Source organism: Gopherus flavomarginatus, chromosome 2 (assembly GCF_025201925.1).
Source record: "Gopherus flavomarginatus isolate rGopFla2 chromosome 2, rGopFla2.mat.asm, whole genome shotgun sequence".
NCBI lineage: Eukaryota > Metazoa > Chordata > Testudines > Testudinidae > Gopherus > Gopherus flavomarginatus.
This window is the reverse complement of record NC_066618.1, coordinates 228,266,505-228,291,960: the sequence shown is the minus strand read 5'-3', so window position 1 is coordinate 228,291,960 and position 25,456 is coordinate 228,266,505. Positions and strand designations below refer to the sequence as shown.

Genomic DNA, 25,456 nt, shown 5'->3' with positions numbered 1-25,456 from the left:
CTTTCAGACCTAGCATAAGTGGGTCTACTGGAGTCTACATAAAGTCTACTGGAGTTTCACCCATTTATGCCAGGTCTCAATCTGATGGCAGGAGTTTAGGTGATGGTGGGACACTAGTTAAAGTTTCCTGGTACAATTTCCCTGGTTCCAGATTCTACTTTCCAACCTGTCAATTGGTAAGTTACATTCCATAACATTCAAACCTATTGAAAGTCAAATCAGTGCAACTTTCTATGTGTTAATTGTGCACTTACACCCATCCCATTTATGGTCCATCATTTAAGTCACTGCTCGGAATGGCTCAAAGACTCCCCTGGGAGCTACCCCCACTTACTTCAGCCTGAATTTGGCTCAATGACTGTACCAAGTAATGGCAAATGTATCTAATAATCACTCTTATCTGGTCAGTGATTTACATTCATACCACAGCCATCACTAAGGTGTCCAAGGAGGAAGGAGAGAGGCAAATGGGAGAGCAGGAATACCACCAGTCTGACATCTCTGTTATGCAGATGATATTTATCTATTTATTTTGTATAAATCAGGATACAGTTTGATCTCAGTTACACCTGTATAAAGGAGGAGTAATTCCACTGATCTGCTGCCCCAAGTGCAAAATGTCCTCCAAATGGGACTTGTCTACCAAGCCTTTCAAAAGAATATATCAGTTCCCCAGTTCTGATAGAAGATGCCTGACTTTCCTTGATATGGTTTATTGATTTAAATTCTTTTCAAATATGTACTTAAGAAACCTGATGGAAGGTCTGTCTCATTCATGAAAAACAAAATGGTAGGCTCCCCCTGTGTCTGTGTTCCATTTAGTACAGGGCAGAGGAACAAGCCATCAAAGTGGGGAGGGGTAGTTCAGTGGTTTGAGCATTAGCCTGCTAAATCCAGGGTTGAGAGTTCAATCCTTGAGGGGGCTCTGAGGGATCTGGGGCAAAAAATCTGTCTGGGGATTGGTCCTGCTTTGAGTAGGCAGTTGGACTAAATGATCTCCTGAGGTCCCTTCCAACCCTGATATTCTATGAATCATACCTTCCAGCTCCAGATTGAGTTACAACAGCCTACAAGCTGCTCTTACTTATGTCACTGAAGCATGGTCTCTAGAGGACCTTCAGCCACTGGAGAATCTCTGTAGCAAATCGGACCTCCGTCATGTCTTTTCCTTGCTTGCTTTCTCCCTCCCTCTCCTAATGTGATCCTCATGTGGGGAGTGGGAGGAACTGGCTCTGCCAGCTTTACACTGTGAGGGAGTTAGCCTTCACTGGAGGGATTCTTTGCTGACCATTTACAACCAGAACCTGGTCACTGTGCACTGCCAGAGCTGAATCAAGAATCTGGCCCTGTATCTCTAATAAGAGTAAGGATCTTAATGTTTATAGGCTGGTTTCTGAGTTACTAAGGCCTTATCTGCATTACATAATTTTGGAATGTTTGAAAACAATTGTGAACAACTGATTTAGATAGCATGATGCTGACCACAACTTAGCAGTCAGGACAAATTGTGTTCAATATCTTGTCAGCCAATCACAGATCAATGGAACTAACATTTTCCCATAAGTAATATCTCACATTGGATTCCCTGGTAGCTGAACAGATTATTTTAACACTTGCATAAAGTCACAAGTCATCCATCACTGAATGTCAGGTGGTTCTTGTTATTGCACATTCATGCATTTATTTCCTCACAAATATTTAACAATAAAAACTAACTAGAGCTCACCCTTGTGCCCATTCAAGTTAGTTGAGATTTTGCCCTTAATTTCAAAGGGAACATGATTATCACCATGATGATAAACATAGTGGGTGAAATCTTCACATCTGTTTCATCTCCTTTAGCCTAGTCAAGGTGTCTAGTCTGGCCAAGGAAAGATTGAGCCCTATGTCTGGTCAAGGAAAGATTCTCCCAGTACAGGCACTGTGGTAGACTGCTGCAAGGCTGTCTTCTGAGGATCCCCTTGCAAGCCCTAGCATAGTGGATGTGCTGTGACAGGGTTGTAGGAGGGACTTGAATCCTCCTTCCTTGTGTTTTGTTGTGAGGCATCAGGATATAGGCTACAAGGATTCTGGGCACCTTTGCAGCACACAGGCAGCAGGAACCAGGTTATGTAACCTATAAAGGTCCCCAGATCTGTCTGTGTTATACAGGGGACACAGAATAACCCTGGATTGGGAGAGTGCAAAGGCACCTTAGCTTTCTATTCTCTTGGGCTGCAAGTCTTGTGCTACACCTCTTAGGGTATGTCAACTCTAGAGCTAGATGTATAAATCCCAGCTCTAAAACACATCTCCACACTAGGTCTGATTGAGCTAGTGCATGACAAATAGGAGAAGTGTAGCTGTGGTGGCAGGAGAGGTTAGCTTCCCTGAATATCTACCTATGGTCTTGGTCAAATCATTCCCAGGCTACTAGCCTAGCCCATCCCATCCCATTGCCTTGTTTGGGTGCCTCTTTCTGTCTCCCAAGGAAGTAAACCTGGTAGGAACTCAGGCTTCACAATTCAGACTGGGCAATGCATGCCGCCCCACAAAATTAGTATTCTCTGCCAGAAATTGCATCACCTTTCCCCCCTTAAAACAACAGTAATGTCTGCTAAATACATGTGAACATCTATGGAGGAGCCATGTCAATTATTGTCAGAGAAATATACAGTGGCCCACTTTCTATAATGTATCTTTGAGTATAGTAAGGAAAGGCGAGTGTTTTCACATTCAGTAAATAACTGCATGGAATTAAAAATGCCACACAAATCCCTGAATTTTGACCTTCAGTGGAGACTTAATTGTTCCAGTTCACTCCTGTGAAGACACCAACTTGTATCTATGAAGAAAAATCATAGTAATACCATCGCTCTGTCTCTCTTCCTCTTGATAGCAGCCTAGGCAGGGCACTCTAGTTCTATGGAGCTACAAAATGTACATATGCGCCTTGAGTCTTTGTAATTCTTTAAGTCACACAGTAGGGCCTATCATCTTAACACTATTTAAACTGGTCTCCAACTATTGGTGTTCCAGCAAAAGCTGTTCTATTAATAATATTATTTCTCTTTGTCCATTGTATTAGGCTAGCTGCTCTCTAAGTTTTTGCCTTCCATCATTGGCATCTCTTGCACTGTTTGCATTTACCTTCAACATCTCTGGTTGATTTCACCAATAAAATCAATCTCTAGCCCAGAGCCAGTGTCCATTCAACAGCCATGTGATCAGTCTCATCAAGTGTCTCTGTAGCACAGTGCAGACTCACCCCAGTGGCACCCCCTGCTGGTCATCCTCAGGAATTAGCTCTTCAATCCAGGAGTGATCCACTTGCCATTGGCCCCCATGTCCCTATCTCAGGGTTCTGCCTCCTGCAGTACCCTACAGTCTTACTGGGTTTCCCCACCCTAGGGGAATCCCAACCCTATATCCCCACATTGCCTCAGTCATGGTTACTGCCAGTCTCTGTTTAGCCTTCGTGCCCTGGGGCGGACTGCAATCTATCAGCCAATCATCATGGGCAACAAGGGGTTTGGACTGGCTGCCTTTACCTACGCTCCGGCTGCCCCTCTGCAAGCCCAATACCTAGGAGGCCTGGAACTAGGCCCTGCAGCCTGGGGAGTTGCTGGCCTAGGACTTCCCAGCTCCGATGGCCTTTCCCCAGCCCTGCCTCCCTCTAGGTCCCCTGGGTGAGTTCCACAGCAGCCCTGTCTCCCTCTCAAGTCAGAGAGGGACCACTCCCTCTGGCTTCCCTGGTCTTCTTATAAGGCCCAGTTGCTTAGTTTGGGGCATGGCCCCAGCTGAAGCCACTTCCCCCAATCAGCCAGGGTTTCACTCTCTTGCCCAGCCCCAGCCCTCTGCAGGGCTTTTCCAACCCCTTCCTGGCTGGAGAAGGTGTTCACTCCACTACAGTCCCTAAGAGAGAGACCTCTCCTTTTGTGCACTAGGTGTTACCAATTGGTCCCACCCATCACCGTTCTTGAAATATGATGTATGTAATTCTTAAGAATGTACATTTGCTGTGTGTTGCACTCACACATCTACAACCTAAAACTTTGCTTATAGCTCTCACAATCACTCTGTTAAGACAGCCAATCAAATTCCATCCGCATCCATTTCCTAGGTAACCAACAAACAGCCATAGAAGAAGACTGCAAATTATGGACAGGCTGAGGAAGGAATCCTTCATTATTTCTGCTTTTTTCAGTACTTTTGCACTGTTAAAAATGGAATAAAATAAAAACCTTAAAACTCATTGTAGAAAAACAGAATATACGTAATAGATGGCAGTGACTAAGTGCTTTACTGTCACTGATTCACTTGTGAGAGAGGAGGATCTGTGTATCCTAGCTAAGACAATGGTCAGAGGAAAGTAGCATTTGACTGTCACTGTGTATTCCAGGGGGTATCTGCATGATACAAATGCATAACAAAGGTTTCCAGTTGTTCTCTTGCTATAAGGTAAAATATTGACTGTAACTTTGATTAGGATTTAAAGCTGCAGCCTACAACTGAATTAAAGTTTATATTAGAGGATGAAGAGGCTGACCCATCCTTTAACCACCAAGCATTTATTAGGTCTGGCATGGGGTTAAATTGCCTCAGATCCTGGAGCCAAGGAATGAGGGTTGGCTCCCTTCGCCGAAGCTGTGTCACTCTGTTTGTGCTTCAGTCTGATGCTGGATCCCACCACCCAGTGGGGAGGAATAAGGGAGCAGGTGAAGGGGAACTCAGTCACTGAAGAATTAAGACACACTCTTGCCCCACAAGTTTACAGATTCCACCAGTCCTGTGCTGAGGTTTACACCAGGAGCTGGCCCCTTGAAGCCTCTTGCTTGGGATACCAACTGGAAGTGTGGCAGTGTTCTCTTCCTCTTTTACTTGTTTGTTTAAACAATATGCACTCTCTTATTCACCCATGGCAGTCTGCAGGAGACTGTGAGGAAACTGGAAAAAGTTAACCCGCTATCTACCAGTCTTGCCAAGAGGGAAAAATTCCTTCCAGATCCCAAAAGTGTTAAACTCACAGCCAGGTGGGAAATCCTCCACTGACAATCATGCCACCTATGGGGAAGGAAAGGCAGGGCAGTTTCTAGCAGCAAGAATGGCTGCTGTGTGCCCTGGAATCCTTAATGGGGGAAAGGGAGTTCACTGCAGCCATTTGGCTTCCTCGCTGTCTTCAAATTGGCCACTAGGTGGGGAGGGAAGGTGGAGCACTGTTCCACTCTCCCTAGACCCACCATTCACCCAGGCACACTCTGGGCAGAAAGAAAGGAAAGGGAAGACTCTAAGCACTTGGGATAAAATTATCAAACATGCCTGTGTCCTATAAGCATGAAAACTTTACTTGAGGCTCTTCTTTTAATACAAGCAATTGTCTTATACTTTAACCTCATGGCTTGTATTATGATATCTGATACAGGATGGTTTTTGGTATCTGACTCATTTACTTAAAAATCGGCTCATTATAGGCAGTACTAAAATGATTTATTATTCATAACATTTAAATACAATTAAAATGGGGGAAAGCATGTATTGGCTTTGGGCTCATAACAAAAAAAAATCTTCTTCCATTTTATGAGCCTCAGATTACCAAATAACCTTGACAGCTGAATCAGTGTTCCATGACAACAAGCAGACCATTGATAAATAGCAACAAAACTATTAGATGTTGAATTTATGAGATGAGTAATAGGGAAGCTAAATTATAGGTTTACTGCTTGACAAACTACATCCTGACAGATCTCTGCTAACGTGTATGTGTGAAAGAGACAGAGAGAGAGAGAGAGAGAGAGAAACTTTTTAAGTCAATGCGGAAATGGGTACTTCATGAATGCTGATATCTAAGCTGATGATAGATAGATAGATAGATAGATAGATAGATAGATAGATAGATAGATAGATAGACACAAATATCTACATGCTAGCCTGAGTCTCAAATTCCTGTGGTGCCTGCTATCAAACATCTACATTTAGAGACAAATGGAACGTGTCTGTGTGTGCATATGTATATGTACATACTATCACAAATTTAAAAAAGCAAATCTTTGAAAGGAGGCACAAACTATCAAAAGAAATTTATTTTGATAAGGAAATTTGTAGTAAGATCAATAGTCAGCAACTACAATGAACTGAAAATTAAAATCAAGAATATGAAACAACTACATGTAGTAAAGTTAGGGTGTTTTGTTTTGGTTTTCCTTGAAGACAATATAAGATTGAGGGTAAGAGGAAGAATATTCTTGGTGAATTATTTGATTCAAGATTCAGAAGTAGCAACTTAAAAGGACACTAACAGCAGAGGGAAGAGGATTTTTCTATTGGAGTTAAAAATGTTAGTCACTTTCCTGATCTGTGAAGAATAAGCTGAGCTTCCTAAAAAAGAGTCAATCACTGCAATCTTTGGCACCTATATTCTCAGAGACAGGTGTCAGGAATAAGCCTATACACATTTGGTTCTGATAAAATATATTTATTTTAATCAGAGAAGAGGAAACTCTCTAAACTCTGTTGGAGAGCTGACTGAGCCTGGCAGTACTGGTTAGACAAAGGAATATGATGTGGGCAAACTAATGCATCGCTCTGCTTCATGAAGGAAAAGCCCTCTGGCTCTAAGATGTGCTCACAGTACATTTGAGAAGAGTCAGATCTGTGGGTGTCCTGGGCTAAAATCTGGATTTACAGCAGTGTGACAGAGCAGAATTTGACCTCAACATTTGAAATAAACAGAACTTGAAGTTATCATACATTTGCTTCCGAAAGTAGTTCTGTGTTGATTCATCATACACAGGAGAGTATGGAGTCATGTGAAGAATGTAAATCAGAGCTACATCTCCCCTGATGCCAGTTGATTTTAGTTATAATCAGCTGGGATTTTCCTGCTGTTTGTTCCCAGAGTGAAACTCCAGGAGGCAGGAGACGCTGTCTCTGATATTCTTTCCTGCCTGTGGTCTGCCAAAGTCTGATTTTGACTACCTTTTAAGATATTGTGATACACAAATGTGTTTCAAGACATTTTTGCTGAAATCACAGTGGTGAAATTGTAATATGTAACTAGAGAAATACATTGTCCCAGTTTGCTTAAATGAATTCAGCAGATTTTAACAATAGCAAGACCATCTTGCTGTTCTTCTTTCCTCCACTTTAGCTGTGGACCATTTAGTTAAGGGGTTTTGGAAGATCCAGTGTAACACAGGTGATAGAATTTCACTCAGTTACTTGAAATTCTATCACCTCTGTTACACAGGAGGTCAGACTAGATGATGTAATGGGCACTTGTAGCCTAAAATATATTAATTTAGCTTGTGTGGGAAGCTTTATCAATGGAAATGAGGACAGTATTAATTCCTAAATTCTCATAATATCCATTGGAGGTAAATTTGGAGTTTGACAAATGAATGAAAAAGTTTAAAAAAGTAAATTTTGATAGTTTTGGTTTATAAAGCATTGTTATGGTTCTTTCTACTTCTTTTTCCTAATTCCAGCCTGTTTGCAACACCATGACTATTATGAGTGATACAATATTGCAAAACTTCAGCAACAATGACTGGTAAACTAGTCCATGCAGTTTTTTGCAGGTACATTATGCATTTCAATCCACACTGCATATCTCTGGTGTGGGTGGGTGGGCGTGTCTCTGTAGGTCTATCTGGGTCAGTGTCTGTGGCGCACCATTTCCAAAAGGGACACTTATTGTGCTGTGAAATTTGTGGTATGCACTATTGTCAAAAAGAGAAATAACATAAGATTCATAATACATTTAACTACTGCAAGTGGTTAACATCCCGGTTTTAATGGCACTCACAGTAAGTTTAGCATTCAGTGGATCAAGAGCATCCACTGTGTTTAAGATGCACACTGGTAGCATTCTAACATCTCCTAAAATTGCACATCTGCATATTTCCATATCCTTCATGTTTACAGTGGTGGATTGCCAAAAAGGTGCTTGGCCAGAAATGGATTTTTTTTTAACAAAAAGCTTAAGTTTAGTCACATGCTACCATCCAAAACAATCAGAACTTGAGCCAATTTAGCACACATAAGATATCTTGGAAGAATTTATTTATGCTGTTGCATCTTGTAATATGTGTAACCAATAGGGAGCTGTTTGGAGACATGGGTGTTTGCAAATCTTGCAGCTAAATCAGAGAGCCAAATACGAAATCCAATACCCAAGGGCATTGTGTAGATTTATGATGCTCCCTGGGATCCAGAAACCAATGAGTGGATTACAATGATCCATACATGTTGTTTTTTTCATCTGTGACAGATATAATATGAATGCTATTAGTCATATTACATAGCTGTATTCCCCTGTCTGAGAGAACAATGACCATAATGAAAAATTACTTCTACAAAAAATGAGAAAAGGGTTGAAGACTATTGTGTTGTGAGGTATATCTTTTAGTGAAGTGTCACATTTTGAGTCTTAGCTATGATGTGTCACTTAGATCAGTGGTGGGCAACCTGCGGCCAGGGGCCGCTCGCGGTCCATCAGGGTAATTCACTGGTGGGCTGCGAGACAGAGTTTACATTGACCATCTGCAGGCATGGCTGTCTGTAGCTCCCAGTGGGCATGGTTCACAGTTCCCAGCCAATGGGAGCTGCAGGAAGCTGCGCAGGCTGCAGGTTGCCCACCACTGACCTTGATTGTCATGCTACTCAGATATTAGCAGGGTGGAGGCTATACTGAATACATAGATATGCTAGATAGCTGACACACACACAGATATTCAGGTCTTGTCGCAACTGAAAGATCTGTTTAGATCTTCTGCTACCCTTCCACTCCAAAAGCTTGCACAAATGTTACATTACTCAGCCTGTTGTGGAAGGTATAGCATATTTCACATACATTTTTGTTTTGCAGACCTATACATAGGTATAGGTAATCAAGTTACAGGGCTACATTCTCAGCTAGTAAAGGGCACAGCACCAATAAAGTCTAAGGATCTGACCTATGATATGTAGGAAAAATATTTATTTATTTATTTACTTATTTATTTGTAGTAATTTATAGGAACCAAATATTGTATATCTTGTAGTTCCTGGTCATGCACATCAGCTGAGCTGTTCAACCAAAGTTTGTTTTCATATTCCCTTGAGATAATGTTGTAATAATCAGCATTCCGTGCACATCATCTTATGTCTGTAGAAATATAACTTGGAAACCTGTTGAAATTTGCTCCGTTACAATGAGGCATAGGCAGGGCCAGCTTCAGGGGTTTTGCGGCCCCAAGCAGACAAAAAAAAAGAAGCTGCGATCACGATCTGCGGCAATTCAGTGGGAGGTCCGTCGCTGCCAGTAGGAGTGAGGGACCCTCCGCCGAATTGTCCCCGAATCTCTGAAAGTGCCGCCCCACTCCCGAGTTGCCGCCCCAAGCACCTGCTTGATAAGCTGGTGCCTGGAGCCAGCCCTGAGCATAGGGAGCCACAAAAAACCCTTAAATAGACAAGATATATGGACATAGATAAAGCAGTGAATTGACACGTTGTACTGTCCATGACTCTGATGCAGTCCCATTGGCATTGGTGGGAGTGCGCTAATGTAATGGAGAGGGGAATATGTCACACCATGTGTGCCAGAAGTATATAGCTGATTTCAGCTCTTGTGGACAGATCTAAATGTGTACAGATCTATACAAATCACTAGCAAGAACGTAGTGTAAATTCCCCTAAATGAAAAGGCCTAGATTCACATAAGGAGTGAGGGTGTTGTGACACTAAGTGTCATGGCCCCTAGCTATCAGGAGCCTACAAAGTCACAGGAGCACTCTGTGATTCACAAAGCCTGAGTTAGGTACCTAGGCCCCTCTATACACACACATATACACACAGAAGGGACACCCAAGTCTGATCTGCAGAAAGGTACCTATCTCTATTTGCGATCCACTACCTTTGGAGTTAGGCACCTGTGCTGTTTTCACTACAACAATGAAGAGGAGGACCCCTCCTTCTACCATTTAGCCCAGTGGTTAGTTTTAGAGTACAGGTCAGGGCGCAAGGAATCGGGATTCTGGATCTTCCACATCCTGGGCGCGTACTGTAACCACCAAGCTATTGAGTCATTCTCATGCTAGTCAGTCCTAGGACCAATCCTATTGTCAGTCCTACGACCAATCCTATTCAATTTATTCATAAATGATCTGGAGAAAGGGGTAAACAGTGAGGTGGCAAAGTTTGCAGATGATACTAAACTGCTCAAGATAGTTAAGACCAAAGCAGATTGTGAAGAACTTCAAAAAGATCTCACAAAACTAGGTGGTTGGGCAACAAAATGGCAAATGCAATTTAATGTGGATAAATGTAAAGTAATGCACCTTGGAAAAAATAACCCCAACTATATATACAGTATGATGGGGGCTAATTTAGCTACAACAAGTCAGGAAAAAGATCTTGGCGTCATCGTGGATAGTTCTCTGAAGATGTCCACGCAGTGCGCAGAGGCAGTCAAAAAAGCAAACAGGATGTTAGGAATCATTAAAAAGGGGATAGAGAATAAGACTGAGAATATATTATTGCCCTTATATAAATCCATGGTACACCCACATCTCAAATATTGTGTACAGATGTGGTCTCCTCACCTCAAAAAAGATGTTCTAGCACTAGAAAAGGTTCAGAAAAGGGCAACTAAAATAATTAGGGGTTTGAAGAGGGTCCCATACAAGGAAAGATTAAAGAGGCTAGGCCTCTTCAGCTTGGAAAAGAGGAAACTAAGGGGGAATATGATAGAGGTATATAAAATCATGAGTGATGTGGAGAAAGTGGATAAGGAAAGGTTATTTACTTATTCCCATAATACAAGACCTAGGGATCACCAAATGAAATTAATAGGTAGCAGGTTTAAAACAAATAAAAGGAAGTTCTTCTTCACACAGCACACAGTCAACTTGTGGAACTCCTTACCTGAGGAGATTGTGAAGGCTGGGACTATAACAATGTTTAAAAGGGAACTGGATAAATTCATGGTGACTAAGTCCATGAATGGCTATTAGCCAGGATGGGTAAGGAATGGTGTCTCTAGCCTCTGTTCATCAGAGGATGGATATGGATGGCAGGAGAGAGATCACTTGATCATTGCCTGTTAGCTTCACTCCCTCTGGGGCACCTGGCATTGGCCACTGTCGGTAGACAGATACTGGGCTAGATGGACCTTTGGTCTGACCCAGTACAGCCGTTCTTATGTTCTTATGCATGTGCTGTCTCTCTTGCTTGTTGTCTCTCTTTGTCTCAAATAACTTTTTAATTATTTATCCACAGTGAAACAGCTTCAACAGAAGAGCCTATGACTATGTCTACACTATGAGCTAGGGGTGTGATTTCCCTGCATACATGTACTTGCACTAGCTCTGGCTGAACTAGCATGAGTATACATCACAGTGTAGCTGCGGTAGCCTGAGGTACAGCTTAGGCATGCCGAGTATGCACCCAACCTTTTCAGGCAGGTTTGTACTCCACATGGCTAAACCATGCCTCCTTTGCCTCTTCCAGTGCTATCGTGGCTACACTGCTATTTAGCCTTGTGCTGGCTCAATGAAAGCTAGTACAAGTATGTGTACACAAGCAGTACAATCACACACACCCTAGCTTGTAGACAGAGCCTGAGGGCACTTCCTAGCAGAATATCCCATAGCCTAGTGGTTAGAGCACTCACCTGAGAGGTTTAAAGCTTAGTTCAAATCCCTTTTCCCCTTCTGGCAGAGAGGGGGGCTTTAACTGGAAGCCTTCCACATCCTAAGTCAATATACAAACCATTGTGCTAAAGTGATGAGGTGGAAGCAGCTGTTGTGTTGTGTGAATTTGCTTGAGGGGGCAGATCCAGTCAGCATGCTCTGAGGGAGCCTACTGGATCAGGTCCCATACATGGCATAGGTGATCAAACACCTACCTTCTCCTGACTGGTGAAATACTCTGAGGCTTATGTGGGAGATAAGTGTCTGAATGGAGGCTTAGGGGAAGAAATATAGGCCCCTAGGGATCTTTTACTGCAAAAGGGCGTTTAGGTGCCTACAGCATTCAGTGGGAGCATTGTGAATTGCAGTAGAATTTAAAACTGGGATTTAGGTGCCTAAGTCTGGAATTTAGTTACCTAAGTACATTTTTGAATCTAGGCCATGGTGACCAGCAAAATCAGACATTGACATTGTTTAGTTCATCTCACAAATCACCAAAAAACAAAACAAAACCCCTTAAATATGTAAGTCTTTGCACTGAAAAAATGCATTCATATTAAAATGGACTTTCACCCACCCATCAAAGACAAACAAACCAACGCCCACGCCCTCCCAAGCAGCAACGCACATATCCAGACCCATGTAAGTAGAAGGATCATAAAAATACAGTATGCTGCAGTGTAACTGGTGGTATACTTTTCACATTAGCTGTTTCTCAGGATTAGGAAACCAATATCAATCTTTTCTCATCCCTTTCTGGGTGTATTTCATCTAGTGCAGGACAGAGCATAGATTAACATATGTTTACTTGGGATTAGGGATTTTTTTATAACCAGACTTTGGTAGCAGTGAAAGAGAACGGTGCAATGGATTTGTCTGTGCCCTGCTCTCCAGATCCAACAGCTAAAACTAAACATCCTCTAAACACAGCAGGCTGGAAGTGCAAGTATATTAGCATTTTACCAGCCTCATTTTTTCTGCTTGAAATGAAAATATAGGACAGTGCTGGTTGTTCAATAATGTCCAATTTGTTTTCATTATTGCCATTTTTAAATCAATGCAGTGCCTACAAATGCTCCATGGCTAAGAAGAGAAAAGCTGAAGAACAGATTTCAGGAGTTCCAGTCAATAAAAGGAAGTCCCTGTTAATGAAACCCCGTCACTACAGTCCCACTGTGGAATGCAAAGAAGAAAATGAGGACAGAACAGAGTTGCAGGAGGACATCAATGTCCTCGAAACAAATGACACGTCTGCTACAGGTAGCAATGAAGAATGGCTCCAAATTAATGTAAACTCCCTGCCCTCAAAGAAAAGAGGCCTGTCAAACTGAATGCTTTCGAAAAGAATGTAGGATGATTTGGGCTCAGAGTAGATTTGAGATAATACATTGCAATCTAGATATAAATATGGTAATTCAAAAACAAGGACCTAGTACAACATCTCCTTCTATGGTCTTTAATGCTGTGTAGGACGCAGACACCTGCCATCACTGCAGGTCAGATAAGGAATAGTTTCTGCTTCTTAATATGGGCTGTCAAAGAATGAGGTTAAACATGTAGTGAAAAACTAACTACTTAGAAAAACACGTTTGTAAAGAGAGGATTTTCACTTTAATATATTCAGCATGAGGCTGGGGGCAATCACCTGCTTAACAAAATGTTGGCTTTAACATTTAGCAAAGCAATTTTATTCATGTGACTATTATCTGTGTTCTATTTAACCTGATTATTAGACTCTGCACTGTATTTATAATACCCAACCCAAACATGCTCAACAATTTATAGAAAGTTCTGCCATGCAGGTGCTACAAAAAATGACTGCTGCAGGGAAAATATAAGATATATTTATAATACACATATATATTTAAATAAATAAATATAAATTATGTATGTATGTTTTCTGCCTTCACCCTTCAACTATATATTCAGAATTAATGGAACACTTTCCAAAATAAATTGGCAGTTATTTTTTTCTTTGAGAAGCCTTGCACAAGTTGTCAGCCCAAGACTTAAGAAAGTGGTCTCAGATTTCAGTGGAATCAATACTGCATTTGTTAAAAAGACAATAGTTATCAATAGGTTATAAAAGTCAATATCTAGGGGAAATGAGCAGATAATCTGAAATCTGAAATCAAACATAGTATGAAAAAGTAATGGTACCTCTGTTTAAAAGGAAGCTATCCTCAAGCCCCAGAATTGGGATCCAGATCCTGATGCAGTTTCCCAAATTTGAGGGGGTTTTGGATCTGGAGTTATACCCATGTCTACTTAGAATAGAATAATCTTCTTTTCTGAAAACCAATACCCTTTACATTTCTGGTACGTACAGCTGTTAACAAAACTTGAATGTATACCAATATGTCTATAATGAAAGCCAACTTTACTATCCAGGTAAGAGAACTATAGCTGAAATTCTGGCCCTAATGAAGTCAATGGGAGTTTTACTATTGACTTCAATGGGGCCAGGATTTTATTTGTGGTCAATCTTCTATCAGGGGTCTCTTTTGGAGTGCAGATTTGTGGGTACATCTTGCAAGTTCCTATAGAGGGCTGAAGTGTGGGGGGGTACTTTTAAAATATATCTTAAACTAGTAGGGACTTGTGCACTGACTCCCATTCTGATGCAATCACTGAGCCAAACTTACTACTGACCCAAGCAAGCACAACTCTGCTGATTTCCTGGCTGTTCTGACTTCCTAGGAGTATTTCCATCTCATAATACCAGCAGTCTCACAAAAAGCTTTAACTGACTTTTTCTGTGCTGATTCAGGCTGTACCTTGTACCTCCATAACTTCAGTGTTTTATTCCTCATAAATGTGCACACTCTCTCCTGTGTCTACCTTCTGTACAACCCCAGTAAAATTCTGAGAGCAAGGCAGCATGGTATGGAGTTAGAGTGCTTTAAAATCACTTTTTGGTGTCTTGAATCAATGTTGCCAACTCCCATGATTTTATTGTGAATCTCATGATATTTTGTTTTTGTCTGAAAGTCCTAACTCTGGGAGTAATGCAATTTCAGGACATATCAGCATTAGTTTATTTGTTAAAGTAAGTTTCAGGCCCCTATGGTTACAGAGAAAAACTTCAACATGTGAACCACAAAGGCTCAAAAAACAGAAGACAATTAAAAAAACCCAAATCCACGTTTTTAAAATCTCATAATTTTAAACCAATCTCATGATTTGGGGGAGGGGGGACTGAGTCATCATTTTTAAATCTTGTTGTTGATAATATACTTAGTACAATCTTTTACCCAGTAAATTAATGAAAGGCATGTTAGCATCAAGCATACTGGTTTATAAAAAAAATTAGAGCCATTTGTATCAAAATGGCCTGGTGATGGGAGTATGTGTAATTCCAAGCAGAGCAGAGAGACAAGCTATTAAATCATAGACACTTATTTGTCAGAGGTTCATTACAGAACCACAGGGAATCACAATCATCATTACTAGATGCCATTTTTTGAAAATATAGCAAACTTTTTCATTCAGATTACTTCAAAGTCTATAGTGAGAGATGAGCTGGTTTAAAAGTTGCACTGAGCTTTGCAGGCATTTAAAAAAAATACCCAAAACACACAACTATCTGCACATAGTGCATGAGGCCACCTCTCCCCATATGAGTCCAATTTTCTGAAGAATAATAAGAATTAATAAATATTTTCTTTTAACATATAACAAACATTTGAACCAAACAATTATGTAAACTGGAAATGACCCAAAATGCTAACAGTTTGGCAGCAGCAAAGTGAAATGCATTGTGGTGCACATGTGCATTTTTGTCCCTCTTTTCCCCTCCACAATAATCTGCACTTAATAGGAATATTTTAAACTATGTAGCTAAGCAACAGAGGTAATTGTTGCTTTCTAGAGCTTTTGTTAGGCACTCTAACACAGCCCAAATATGCATAATTAGGTATAATGTCTATAAATCATTATTGTACACATGTGGGTAGTTAAGTGGATTGAGAGAATAGTTCAATGAATTGGACATATTCACTGAAAATGCTTTTTATTTGTTTTCTGTCGTTCATAATACTTTAAAATTATCATAACCCTTTACACTTTCTCTTAATAGCTCACTGTGTTATTGAGAGAAACTTCATTTGCATTTTAGACTATGTTTAATTTATTATTTAAACCTGGATTTCCTCTGATTCGGGAGAGGATGGGTCCATCTTATCAAATATTATATGCTTATTTATCCATCCTTCTTTCTAGGAAGTAAAATGTTAAATTTTTCAGTTAATGTTGAATAGATCCCAACAAAAGAATGCACCCTATAATCAGCATTATCGAAGGGGCTAGTGTTGTGACTAAATTCTTCCCTTCGTCCAAAAATGCTTTTAGTTACTATGGCAATATTTACTTGATCCTGGCAAATCAGTGTTGATTTTAGAGAGATAATTACCAGAAAGAAAGATGATGGAGATGTATTTTTGAGTGTCCTTGTTAGAGCAAATGTTTTTATAAAAAATTAAATGAGATACAAAAGGCATATTGTCTTCCAACATTGACACCCTTACCTACATGCAGCCTTTACTACCTGCTGGCTGCTGCTTTTCGTCCAAAGAAAGATGTTTATTAACACAGGGTGTATTTCAATGGTGTCTTTAGCAGTCCTTTAAGAGTCTATTCATAAGAACCATTTCTGTTTGCTTGTGCATGACCTGATGTATCATTTAGTGTGGCAACTGTAATGGTGACCAAGAGCTTGCCCTTTGTAAACTATAGAGTCTTTTCAGTCAAGGTCTTTCATGCAATCTGAAGTGATTTGAAAAGTAATTGGGGACTCATTCTGAGAAATATTTGGGCATGCTAGACATGGAAGAGAATGAAAATAGATCAAAGGAATTTTATATATTCAACAAAGAAAAATGCAAAAACATTCTATTTTCAAAGGGCTCTGCAGCCACACTACACAGATTTAATCTTAGAAGGGTTTGTGATGGTTATATACTAGCAGAAATTTCAGATATTGTCTTGGTAAAAGGGGGTGTTATTTCTTAAGAATTTTCAGAGTATCCTTGAGTAAATAAACTGTGATTGTTAAATAAGTCTCTTCCCATTTAAGATTGAAACCAGGTTAGATCAAGATTAAGTTTCTCTATAGAAAGCATTCATTTTTCTCTTCCTTTCTTTCCTTATAGAAGAAAATACTACAAAATCACCTGATGAAACCTCTCATTCAGGTGGGCAAGAAAACTCCAGTCAAACGAAGGACAACTACACCTGCTATCAGGACCTCGTGGTCAAATCTTTAATGAACATGGGAAAACTAGCAAAAGATGCACCAGTTCAAATGGTGACTGAGAACCTAAATGACAGTGGCATCCAGTCCTTAAAAACAGAAAGTGATGAGGTTGATGAATGTTACACAATTAACTCATCGGAAGGAAAAGAAAAGATTTGTGTTTCTGACCCACAATACTGTTCATCTGAAGACAATGACAATGAAAGTAGTTCTGAAATATTGGACAATGAGTGGGACAGTTCCTCAAATTTCTCAGAAGACACTAGCATAAAGCCCCATGTAACTCAGAGATATATTGCAGAATGTAACCGACAAGACATTCTGGAAGTTCCAGAAATTAAGACTGAAGAAGCAGAATTTCGCCCCCGTGAAATAGTTTGTGACTCAGAAACAGAGCTAAGAGAATCACAGGAATCTCATGTTGATCCTTTTGACAAGAGAATTCAGAATCCATTCCCTGAAAGCGAGGAAGATGATGAGTGCCTATCAGAAACTACAGACATGTCAGTTGACCTGGACAAAACAAAAGGGAATTTGAGTTTGCTAGAACAAGCGATAGCTCTGCAGGCAGAGCAAGGTCATGTGTTTCACAGCACCTACAAAGAATTGGACAGGTTTCTTTTGGAGCATTTAGCTGGGGAAAGGAGACAAACCAAAGTTATTGACATTGGTGGCAGACAATACTATAATAACAAATGTAAGAAATATTTTGATTGCTCATATTGGCTCAAAGATTTATTCTACAGCTGGTAAACAATTTTGAACTGGATGTTACCTCAAAAGTAAAGATTCTGGAACAAGCCATATTCTTCAGCCTCATTCACCGCCAGAATAATTGCCATCTAAATTCCAAAATCTTTATTGTTTTTGATGATTTGTGGTAAAGTATGAATGAGAGAACACAGTTCCATTTTCAGGTACCAAGTCAGGCTTGTAATGCCGGAGCTTAAAATGATCTTGGATTGATTGGCAAACTGGGAACGTTTGATATGGAATTCATAGATTGAGAATAACTTTGGAACATCAAAAGATATCACTTTACACTCACTTTAATCTTTCCCAGGAATTCTCTTTTATAAATACAAAGTAAAGCAGTAGTCACCCTGTAAAAGTTGCTATTTTGCCTTTGATAAACAAATATGATTCCTTTGATATATGCAGTATTCCCTAGAGTACATCTCAATATTTACTGAAAATGCTGAAGTAAGTTATTTACTGGTTATCTAAGGCATTTAGAATCTAAGATAACTGGCAATTTTTTAAGAGTTACCACTGTATAATCCCTCTTGTACTGCTTAACTAGAGTATGCATTTACCTACTTCTTCTGTGGAAAGTCACATACAGATTGCCAATTAAAATGCCCCTAGCACTGTACATACATGCTAGCCAACCTCCTTCCTAAATTTCATATACTTATTCTTGCCCTCATTTGCTCAGGTAACCATAATCAATTCAGACCAGATTCTGATCCTTTTACTCATATGGAATACTCACCCTTACTCCAGGAATGGTCACATTGGTCTCAGTGGGACTACTTGCAGAGTAGGGTACTACACAATGTGGGTAAGAATGACAAAATCTGGTCCTTCCTGATTATTCTCAAGCAAACACTTAGTTTGCAGTTCGGTTCAGAGATAACCTTCATAGAAGAAGAATCTTGAGCTTCCCTCATTCTGCTTCTCCATGTGCTCCATATGCTCTGACAGCTTTTTGTTACAGTACTAGGCCTGGAATTTTTTCATTTACAAAATCCAACCATGGCCAGTATTTCTTATACCGATTGTGTTGGGAATTCCACATCCTCCTCAGCTGCTGCTGCTGCTGCTGCTGCTTTTCTTTTTTTTTTTTTTTTTTGGCTCCTATGCCAGTTAAGTGTACTTGTTACCTTATACTGATCCTACTCTTTCCGCTTAATTTTTTACACAACGTGCACTTAAATTTCAGATTAATGGAAGATTAAAATAAATGATTTTTTTTGTTTTAGGTCCACTCATTGTTCTCTGTTAGTGCTGTAAACGATTTCCTACAGTGACTTCTTACTTCTTATTTACTGTGACTCTAACAGGCACTGTGGTTCCCTGTTGATGTTCATTCTGTTTTCTTTCCTCCATATTTTTCTTATCTAAAGGCTTGCCAGAAAGTTTAACTCCACAGCTGCTTCTGGTTCTACATTGTAGCCTAGCAAAATATCCTGCTAGGTGGCTTTAACCTGTCTTTGACTACAGCTGTTTATTTCCCCTCAACTCCATGTTGTTGGCAGTCAACCACAGATTGATCTGAAACCATCCTCAGCAATTTATATGTCCAGTTGCTGTCTGTCTCCTCTCACAAGAGAATTTCTGGATCAGAATTACTTCGCTTCCCATCCTTTTAGATTCTGCGTTCAAAATCAAAATAAACACTTTCTAATTGGTACTTCCTGCACACTGCTAGTACCTTGCAATTGGAAGTTGAAAAATGCACTAAGGAACCCAGCCTCTCCCTCATTGTACATTGGTAGTTATAAGGGTGGGAAGAGACAGTGCCCTGTGAAAGGGTATCAGTTATTCCATGTTTGCACTCTCATTGTGGGCTGATTTGCAGAGCAGTGCTGCCATGTGTGCCAAAGGGAGCTGCCTGCCTAGCCGCTCAGATGCAAAGTGGCATGTATTCAGTTTCTTAACAAAGGACCAACAGCCTAGAGATCTGTGATATTTAAGGAACTGCTCCTGGTTGCAGTGCTTTTTGTTTGTTTGTTTCATCCCTCAGCTTTTATTTGGTGATCCCAGTTTCCCGGAACCTGGCATTAACAGTATAAAAGTTTGTTTCTGTTTCAATATTTATTCCTTTTTAGATCTTTCTGTTGGTTGCTGTTGCCAGATTTCTGGCTTAATGGATGCATCTTGTGTCCTGCTTGAGGCTCTGAATGGAATAAGTGACATCACAATTCCTAAGCTGCGTATGTTTAGCACACAATGGCATACTGGGAGGTGAAAGTCATTGTTTAAAAGAGACAATATGAGAATCAAAAGAGATGCTTAGATTGTGTAGTTACTCTAAGTCCAAGTTAAAGCCTTGGGAGGAAATTGCACCTGAAATATAGAAAAGTTATTTCACACTTCTAAGACCACTCAGCTGAGTGCAGGCAGGAAATCATAACCAGACAAAATCCTTATTTGATTTCTCTACAGATTCACCCAGGCCTGAAAAAAGGGAAACCAAATGTCCCATCCCAGGATGCGATGGCACAGGGCATGTGACTGGGCTGTACCCGCATCACCGCAGTCTCTCAGGCTGTCCGCATAAAGTCAGAGTGCCACTAGAAAGTGAGTATCATCCTACAGTACCGAGAGCAACTGAACCAGGCCTAAATCTCTAAGTCATGTGAGTTCATACTGGCACTCACTGTAAATACTCAGGGCTGGATTGTAACTAGCTCTGTGCAGATGCACAAGGCAGGAGATGGTCCAATGAGCTTTTGCCACTGTGGTGCTCCTGTGCACAGTAGAGTCGCAATCCCAGTCCTTACACTTGTGGTGCTGAAGGCCTGATTAAAACTAGCACCTGTAGTGGCACAAACCTCCCTGAAGGGGCTGGAGAGGAACAACAAGGTCATAGCCACACACCTGGACACACACTGGTCATTATAGCTGAGCTAACACATAGCCCTGTCTGAGTGTGCTGTTTTCCCATTTCAGATAGCTGGAGGCTCAGATGTGTGCATTCAGCTATGTGACTGGTATGCCTCTCTCCCACTGAGACCAAGCAGGTCACCTCCCCCAGCCAAGGAGAGGGAATCCGCCAGTTGCTTCATAGCATGCCGCCCTTCTATTACTGTATTATGCTAACCTGTGTGTGGCCAGCCCAGCCTGAATTCCCCATTCATTTCTTGCGGTGCCATTCTGATTACATTGGTTTGTGCTGGGTATGTCATCTTCTGAGATGTTGCAGTGAAATGATATATAAAAAGCCAAAATGGAATGTGAAACTATTACTTTGCACAACTTAGTCAGTCCGACTGTTTTTTTTTTTGTAGTGGCATTCATAGCAACAAATTAAAGGGATACTTGCACTTTACCACTGTCCTCTTCTTAATTGTAGCTTTCTTTTTTTTAATCTTTAAATCTGTATTTATGGAAACATCTCTTGAGCTAACCAGGCTGCTGCAGTTGGAAGGCCTCAACAACATTAACTTTTTTTTAAAAGCAAGTCTTTGTTAATTATCACACTTCCAATCAGCTCAGTACTGTTCTGCTGGGTGCAAAATGATTATCTGTAATCAAAATTTGCTTACTAACAGAACAACCCAGTTGATTAACAATCAGACAATCTTTTGAGGCAGTGTACACCTAAAAGGGTAGCACAGAGCTGACAGCATGAAGGGAGATGTACAAAGCTATAGAATTATGTTTTACTTTACGTTTGATAAATACCGATCCAAAACAGCTACTTTGGTTGGGGAGCAGAGAAATGTTCATACAATGGGTCCTCTTCACTACTGATGCTATTGTCACTACAATGGCTTCCAATGGCACAAATGCTGTCAGAGATCCCTGAATGTGCAAACTACAGCTTGGGGATAGGGTTCGCTGGTATAAGGTGGATTTACATACATACCGAGCAGAAGAGAGTAAACGATGCAAACTAAAGTGGGTGGAGCTAGAGCCAAAAGGGGTGTGTCCAGGACAGATGGATTTTGCACTCATGTATAATCTTCTTACTCCAGCATAAGGAGTGAAAAGTGCTGATGTAATTTAAAGCTTGCCCGCCCACTGATTTAAACCAGGCAGGGACCATCAGATAACACAGCATGAGACCATAGCATAGGCCTCTCAGAGCCATCTTTTCTGAATTTGTAAGTTTCATTTGAGCTAGAGGGTACAAAATCAGAATACAAGCTTTTGTGCATCACACTTGAAAAATTTTTATGTTGCAAGAAGAAAATGTTCCTTAGAAAGAAAGAGAGAGAGATAGAGAGAGAGAGAGATTACTTATAACCCTTTACTCTTTCTTTGTGTTTAGTTCTTGCCATGCATGAAAATGTTTTAAAGTGCCCCACTCCAGGATGTACTGGAAGAGGACATGTCAACAGCAATCGCAACACACACAGAAGGTAATCCAGATCAGTTAGTATTCATTCAAATTAATATGTAGCTGGGAGGAAATTGCCACATATATTTGGAATTCAGGACTATTAACAATATAATGTACTGCAAACACTGATTGACCACAACGACAGCTAACATTATTTGTAATCAAGCAATTAATCTACTCAACTGTGATAAATATTAAATTTCAGTATAGTATCAAAAATATTATCTCCAGTACCAGGTATAACAGAATCCATGATTCCTAATTCAGAGATGAGATTTCAAACTACAGTAATGAAACAAAATATATGTGAAACTTAATCAGGTACATGAAATATTATTAAATAAACAGATGTGCACCCCAACCAAAATCAGAGCCCCATTGTCCTACATGCTGTATGCATACATAGTGAATTCTTGTTATTTTTATTGTTATATTGCAGTTGCCTGGAGAAGCCAAAATCATGGATCAGGGCCTGATTGTGCTAGTCATGGTACATAAGGGTAAAACAAAGACATTTTATGACAAGATGCGACAAACAAACAAGATGTGGATAAACAAATGATAAGGGGATGGAGTCAGGGACAGGGAACAGTAAAGGAAATGTTTCTAGTCATTTTCTTGTTTGAAAATCCCTGTCACATTTACAGCCCCTTTGAGATCAACTATATTATAAATCAGTACTGCTAATTGTAAATGGATAGGAGTTGAGGCAAATTGGAAATCAGCAGCAAAGAGAAAACATAACTTGAGACAGGATGTGTACCTATTTCACAATCATACACCAGATTTTTAAAAAAAAATTTCTGCCAAAGTCCGCCTTCCTATCAATCTGTAATACAGTTTATTCAATACTTCACCTGACATTGAGGGCAAAATAGACTTACTTTTTTAAAAATTAAATAGAGATTTGTCTGGCCCAGAACCTCAGATCTGAACAGCCCAAAACTTTCAGCTTGGTTCAACTTCCAAACGCGTACAAATTTCACATCTGACCCATCTCTGCATAATGGGATAGGCCCCAAATCTGGATCCAAACAGCCAAATTTTGATTTGAAGTAGCAGCTGCTACTTCTACTATGTGTGTGTGTGTGGTGGGGTGATAGGTGAGGTTGGGTCCATTGGATCCTGGTAGTCACCAATTTTTTGACATACTTCAAACTCCACATACTCAGTGCAGGCTTGTTTAGCACCAATGAGGAGGCCACTCAATGCAGCTGCTCCACCCATGGACTTCCTACATGCAGTGACACTCTGAGATAACAGTGGCATGAAAGGCCTGCATGAGCCTTGAGAACCCCAATGAATTTCACCCTCTAGCATTCTTTGCTTTTTGGCTTAAATTGGTGTGTATTTTTTTTTCTGTGCATTGTTAAACAGCTGCCACATTTCATCCCAACGGTGGCTACAACTCAGTGGTAGGAGAAGCCATCTGTAATTTATGAAATCCTCTGAGGTCCTTTAGGACTGAAAGATAAGTTCATATTCTGGTAACTCAAATCATGCCACTCTTTTTTTAAACAGTCTTTCTGGCTGTCCAATTGCTGCAGCTGAAAAATTGGCAATGTCCCAGGAAAAAAATCAGCATGATTCTCCTAAAACTGGACAGTGCCACGCTCAGGTTCACAGGTAGGCGTCTCACATGACATGTCTCACACAGGTATTTCTGTCCAAATGCTGTGCTTTATTTTGTAAGGGATTTCGTTCCTTACAACTTTTAACTCTGAGCTACTGAAGGAGCCTAGTTCATTCTAGCAGGCTGACTCTATGCAAAAACGTGGGTAGCGAAACTGATTATGACTTGTGATAACTAAAGAACACTCAGCGGGTCCCTATGTGTTCAGCTAACATTAAATGACTACATGCATGTCCTTGAAAGATGAGTAAAAAAATCTAAAAAATATTATTTCAACACAAAAACATTATTTCAGTGATTGTTCTGGAGTGCCTTCCTAGTGTTAACCAGCCTCCTATTTTGATTAGACTGGAGTTACTTGTTAAGAAGTTTTCTCAAATTGTCCCTCTGCTGCAATGCTTTGGCTCCTGAGGATTGGTTAAAGATTTTGTTGCTTCATGAGCTCATCCCAGTTTTTGCAGCATGGGATTCCATGCTGATTTATATATTGAGATCCTTTGCAAAGGAAACCCTTGGCAATCAAAGCAGCATCTAACTATTGTAAGTGTAGTAGTATTTAAGTGGGCTAAGCACTGTCATTGCTCTATTTCTCTGCTATAACAGATTTCTGATTGACCCATCCAGTTACTTTACTGTAATGCAGTTACTCAGTTTAGTTTATGTTTTATACTACAGTAGCAAAAAAGTGCTTTAAAAATCCTAACCAAAAAAATCTCTCATTGAGCTTGTATTTGGTCTGAGAGTCCTATTGATCCTGTAGACTTGCATAATTTGCACATCATTGGCATCAGCACCATCATGGCCTATTATATTCAGCCCTATTTGAGGGCACTTTAATTTGTGGATTATTGACATGATTGGCTATAATGGCTCCTTCTGAGCCATTACAGAATATTGTGTCAATGTGTCTGCCAACTGCACGTGCCTTAACTGTACATATGAAAAGTCCTTAGGAAATTATTGAAGACAAGTAGTTACTGCACAGTAGCTAAATGGAATAACACATTGTTAATTATTCTTTCCTCACAAATAGCAGAAGCAATTATTTTGGACCATGCTCTATCATATTTATTTGCCCAGAAGGCCCACCTCTAGAATGATGGTAGTGATCCACAGCTCTACAAGCCCCCGCTGACTCATGTGCAAAAGACCAAGTGTGTTCTCATTCTTTTTTAAAGAAAGGAAACACCATCCTACGGTAGTGAATCTTTAAACAGAATAGTAATTCTGTTAGTAAGTTACAGGATTGCTAGACCACAAGATAAGCCACAAAATGTATTTTTGTAACTGACATGTACACTCTAAAATAGGCTTCTATAAAGACAATGCTTATGATCTTTACTTATATCCATTTTGGCAGGTGCCATCCCACTATATCCTATCTTTCAATGCAAGGTACTGAAAAAGATGTTCTTATTGTTTGTTCTTTCTGTTTTTCTCACTCTCCTTCTGGCAGTCTCTGCAGGACAAACTTAGCAAAGCAGCTCGAGCTATCTCAGTTCAATTACCGAACTGCACAGCCAGCCACCTCTCTCAGAGCCACCCTGACAAAAGAGCAAGAGAAGTTTGGGAAAGTACCATTTGACTATGCCAGCTTTGATGCACAGGTCTTTGGCAAACGCACATTGGCACCAGCAGTGCAAGGCCAAAAAACCCCAGCGTTCCTTGAATGTAAGCTTGAAACTCCCATCGTTCTTGAAAGAAAAATATTATTTATCTGAGAGTTTTCTTGTTTCAGGAAATAATGCACACTAGCAAATGTCTTTAACCCATTGTGATCAGTATACGTGAAAATCTATTGGAGTGACTACAACATCTTATTTGTTAATTATTCTTTGAAAAGCAAT

General features: G+C 40.2%; 1 protein-coding gene across 7 annotated transcripts in view; it reads left to right on the top strand.

Annotated features, from left to right (window-relative positions):
- Positions 1–25,456, top strand: part of ST18 (ST18 C2H2C-type zinc finger transcription factor) — a 230,187-nt gene that overhangs the window by 158,564 nt on the left and 46,167 nt on the right. For 6 of the 7 annotated variants that reach the window (XR_007772789.1, XM_050941937.1, XM_050941932.1 and 3 more), the window contains 5 exons: positions 12,712–12,908; positions 16,799–17,599; positions 20,074–20,208; positions 21,905–21,995; positions 25,066–25,280. Coding sequence is in view for 6 of the 7 variants with exons in the window: in XM_050941937.1 (XP_050797894.1) it covers positions 12,712–12,908; positions 16,799–17,599; positions 20,074–20,208; positions 21,905–21,995; positions 25,066–25,280 (1,439 nt within the window). In the remaining variant the exon portion in view is untranslated. Of the gene's footprint in view, positions 1–12,711; positions 12,909–16,798; positions 17,600–20,073; positions 20,209–21,904; positions 21,996–23,497; positions 23,603–25,065; positions 25,281–25,456 lie in introns of all 7 variants that reach the window. The other variant, XM_050941938.1, reaches the window with a different exon arrangement.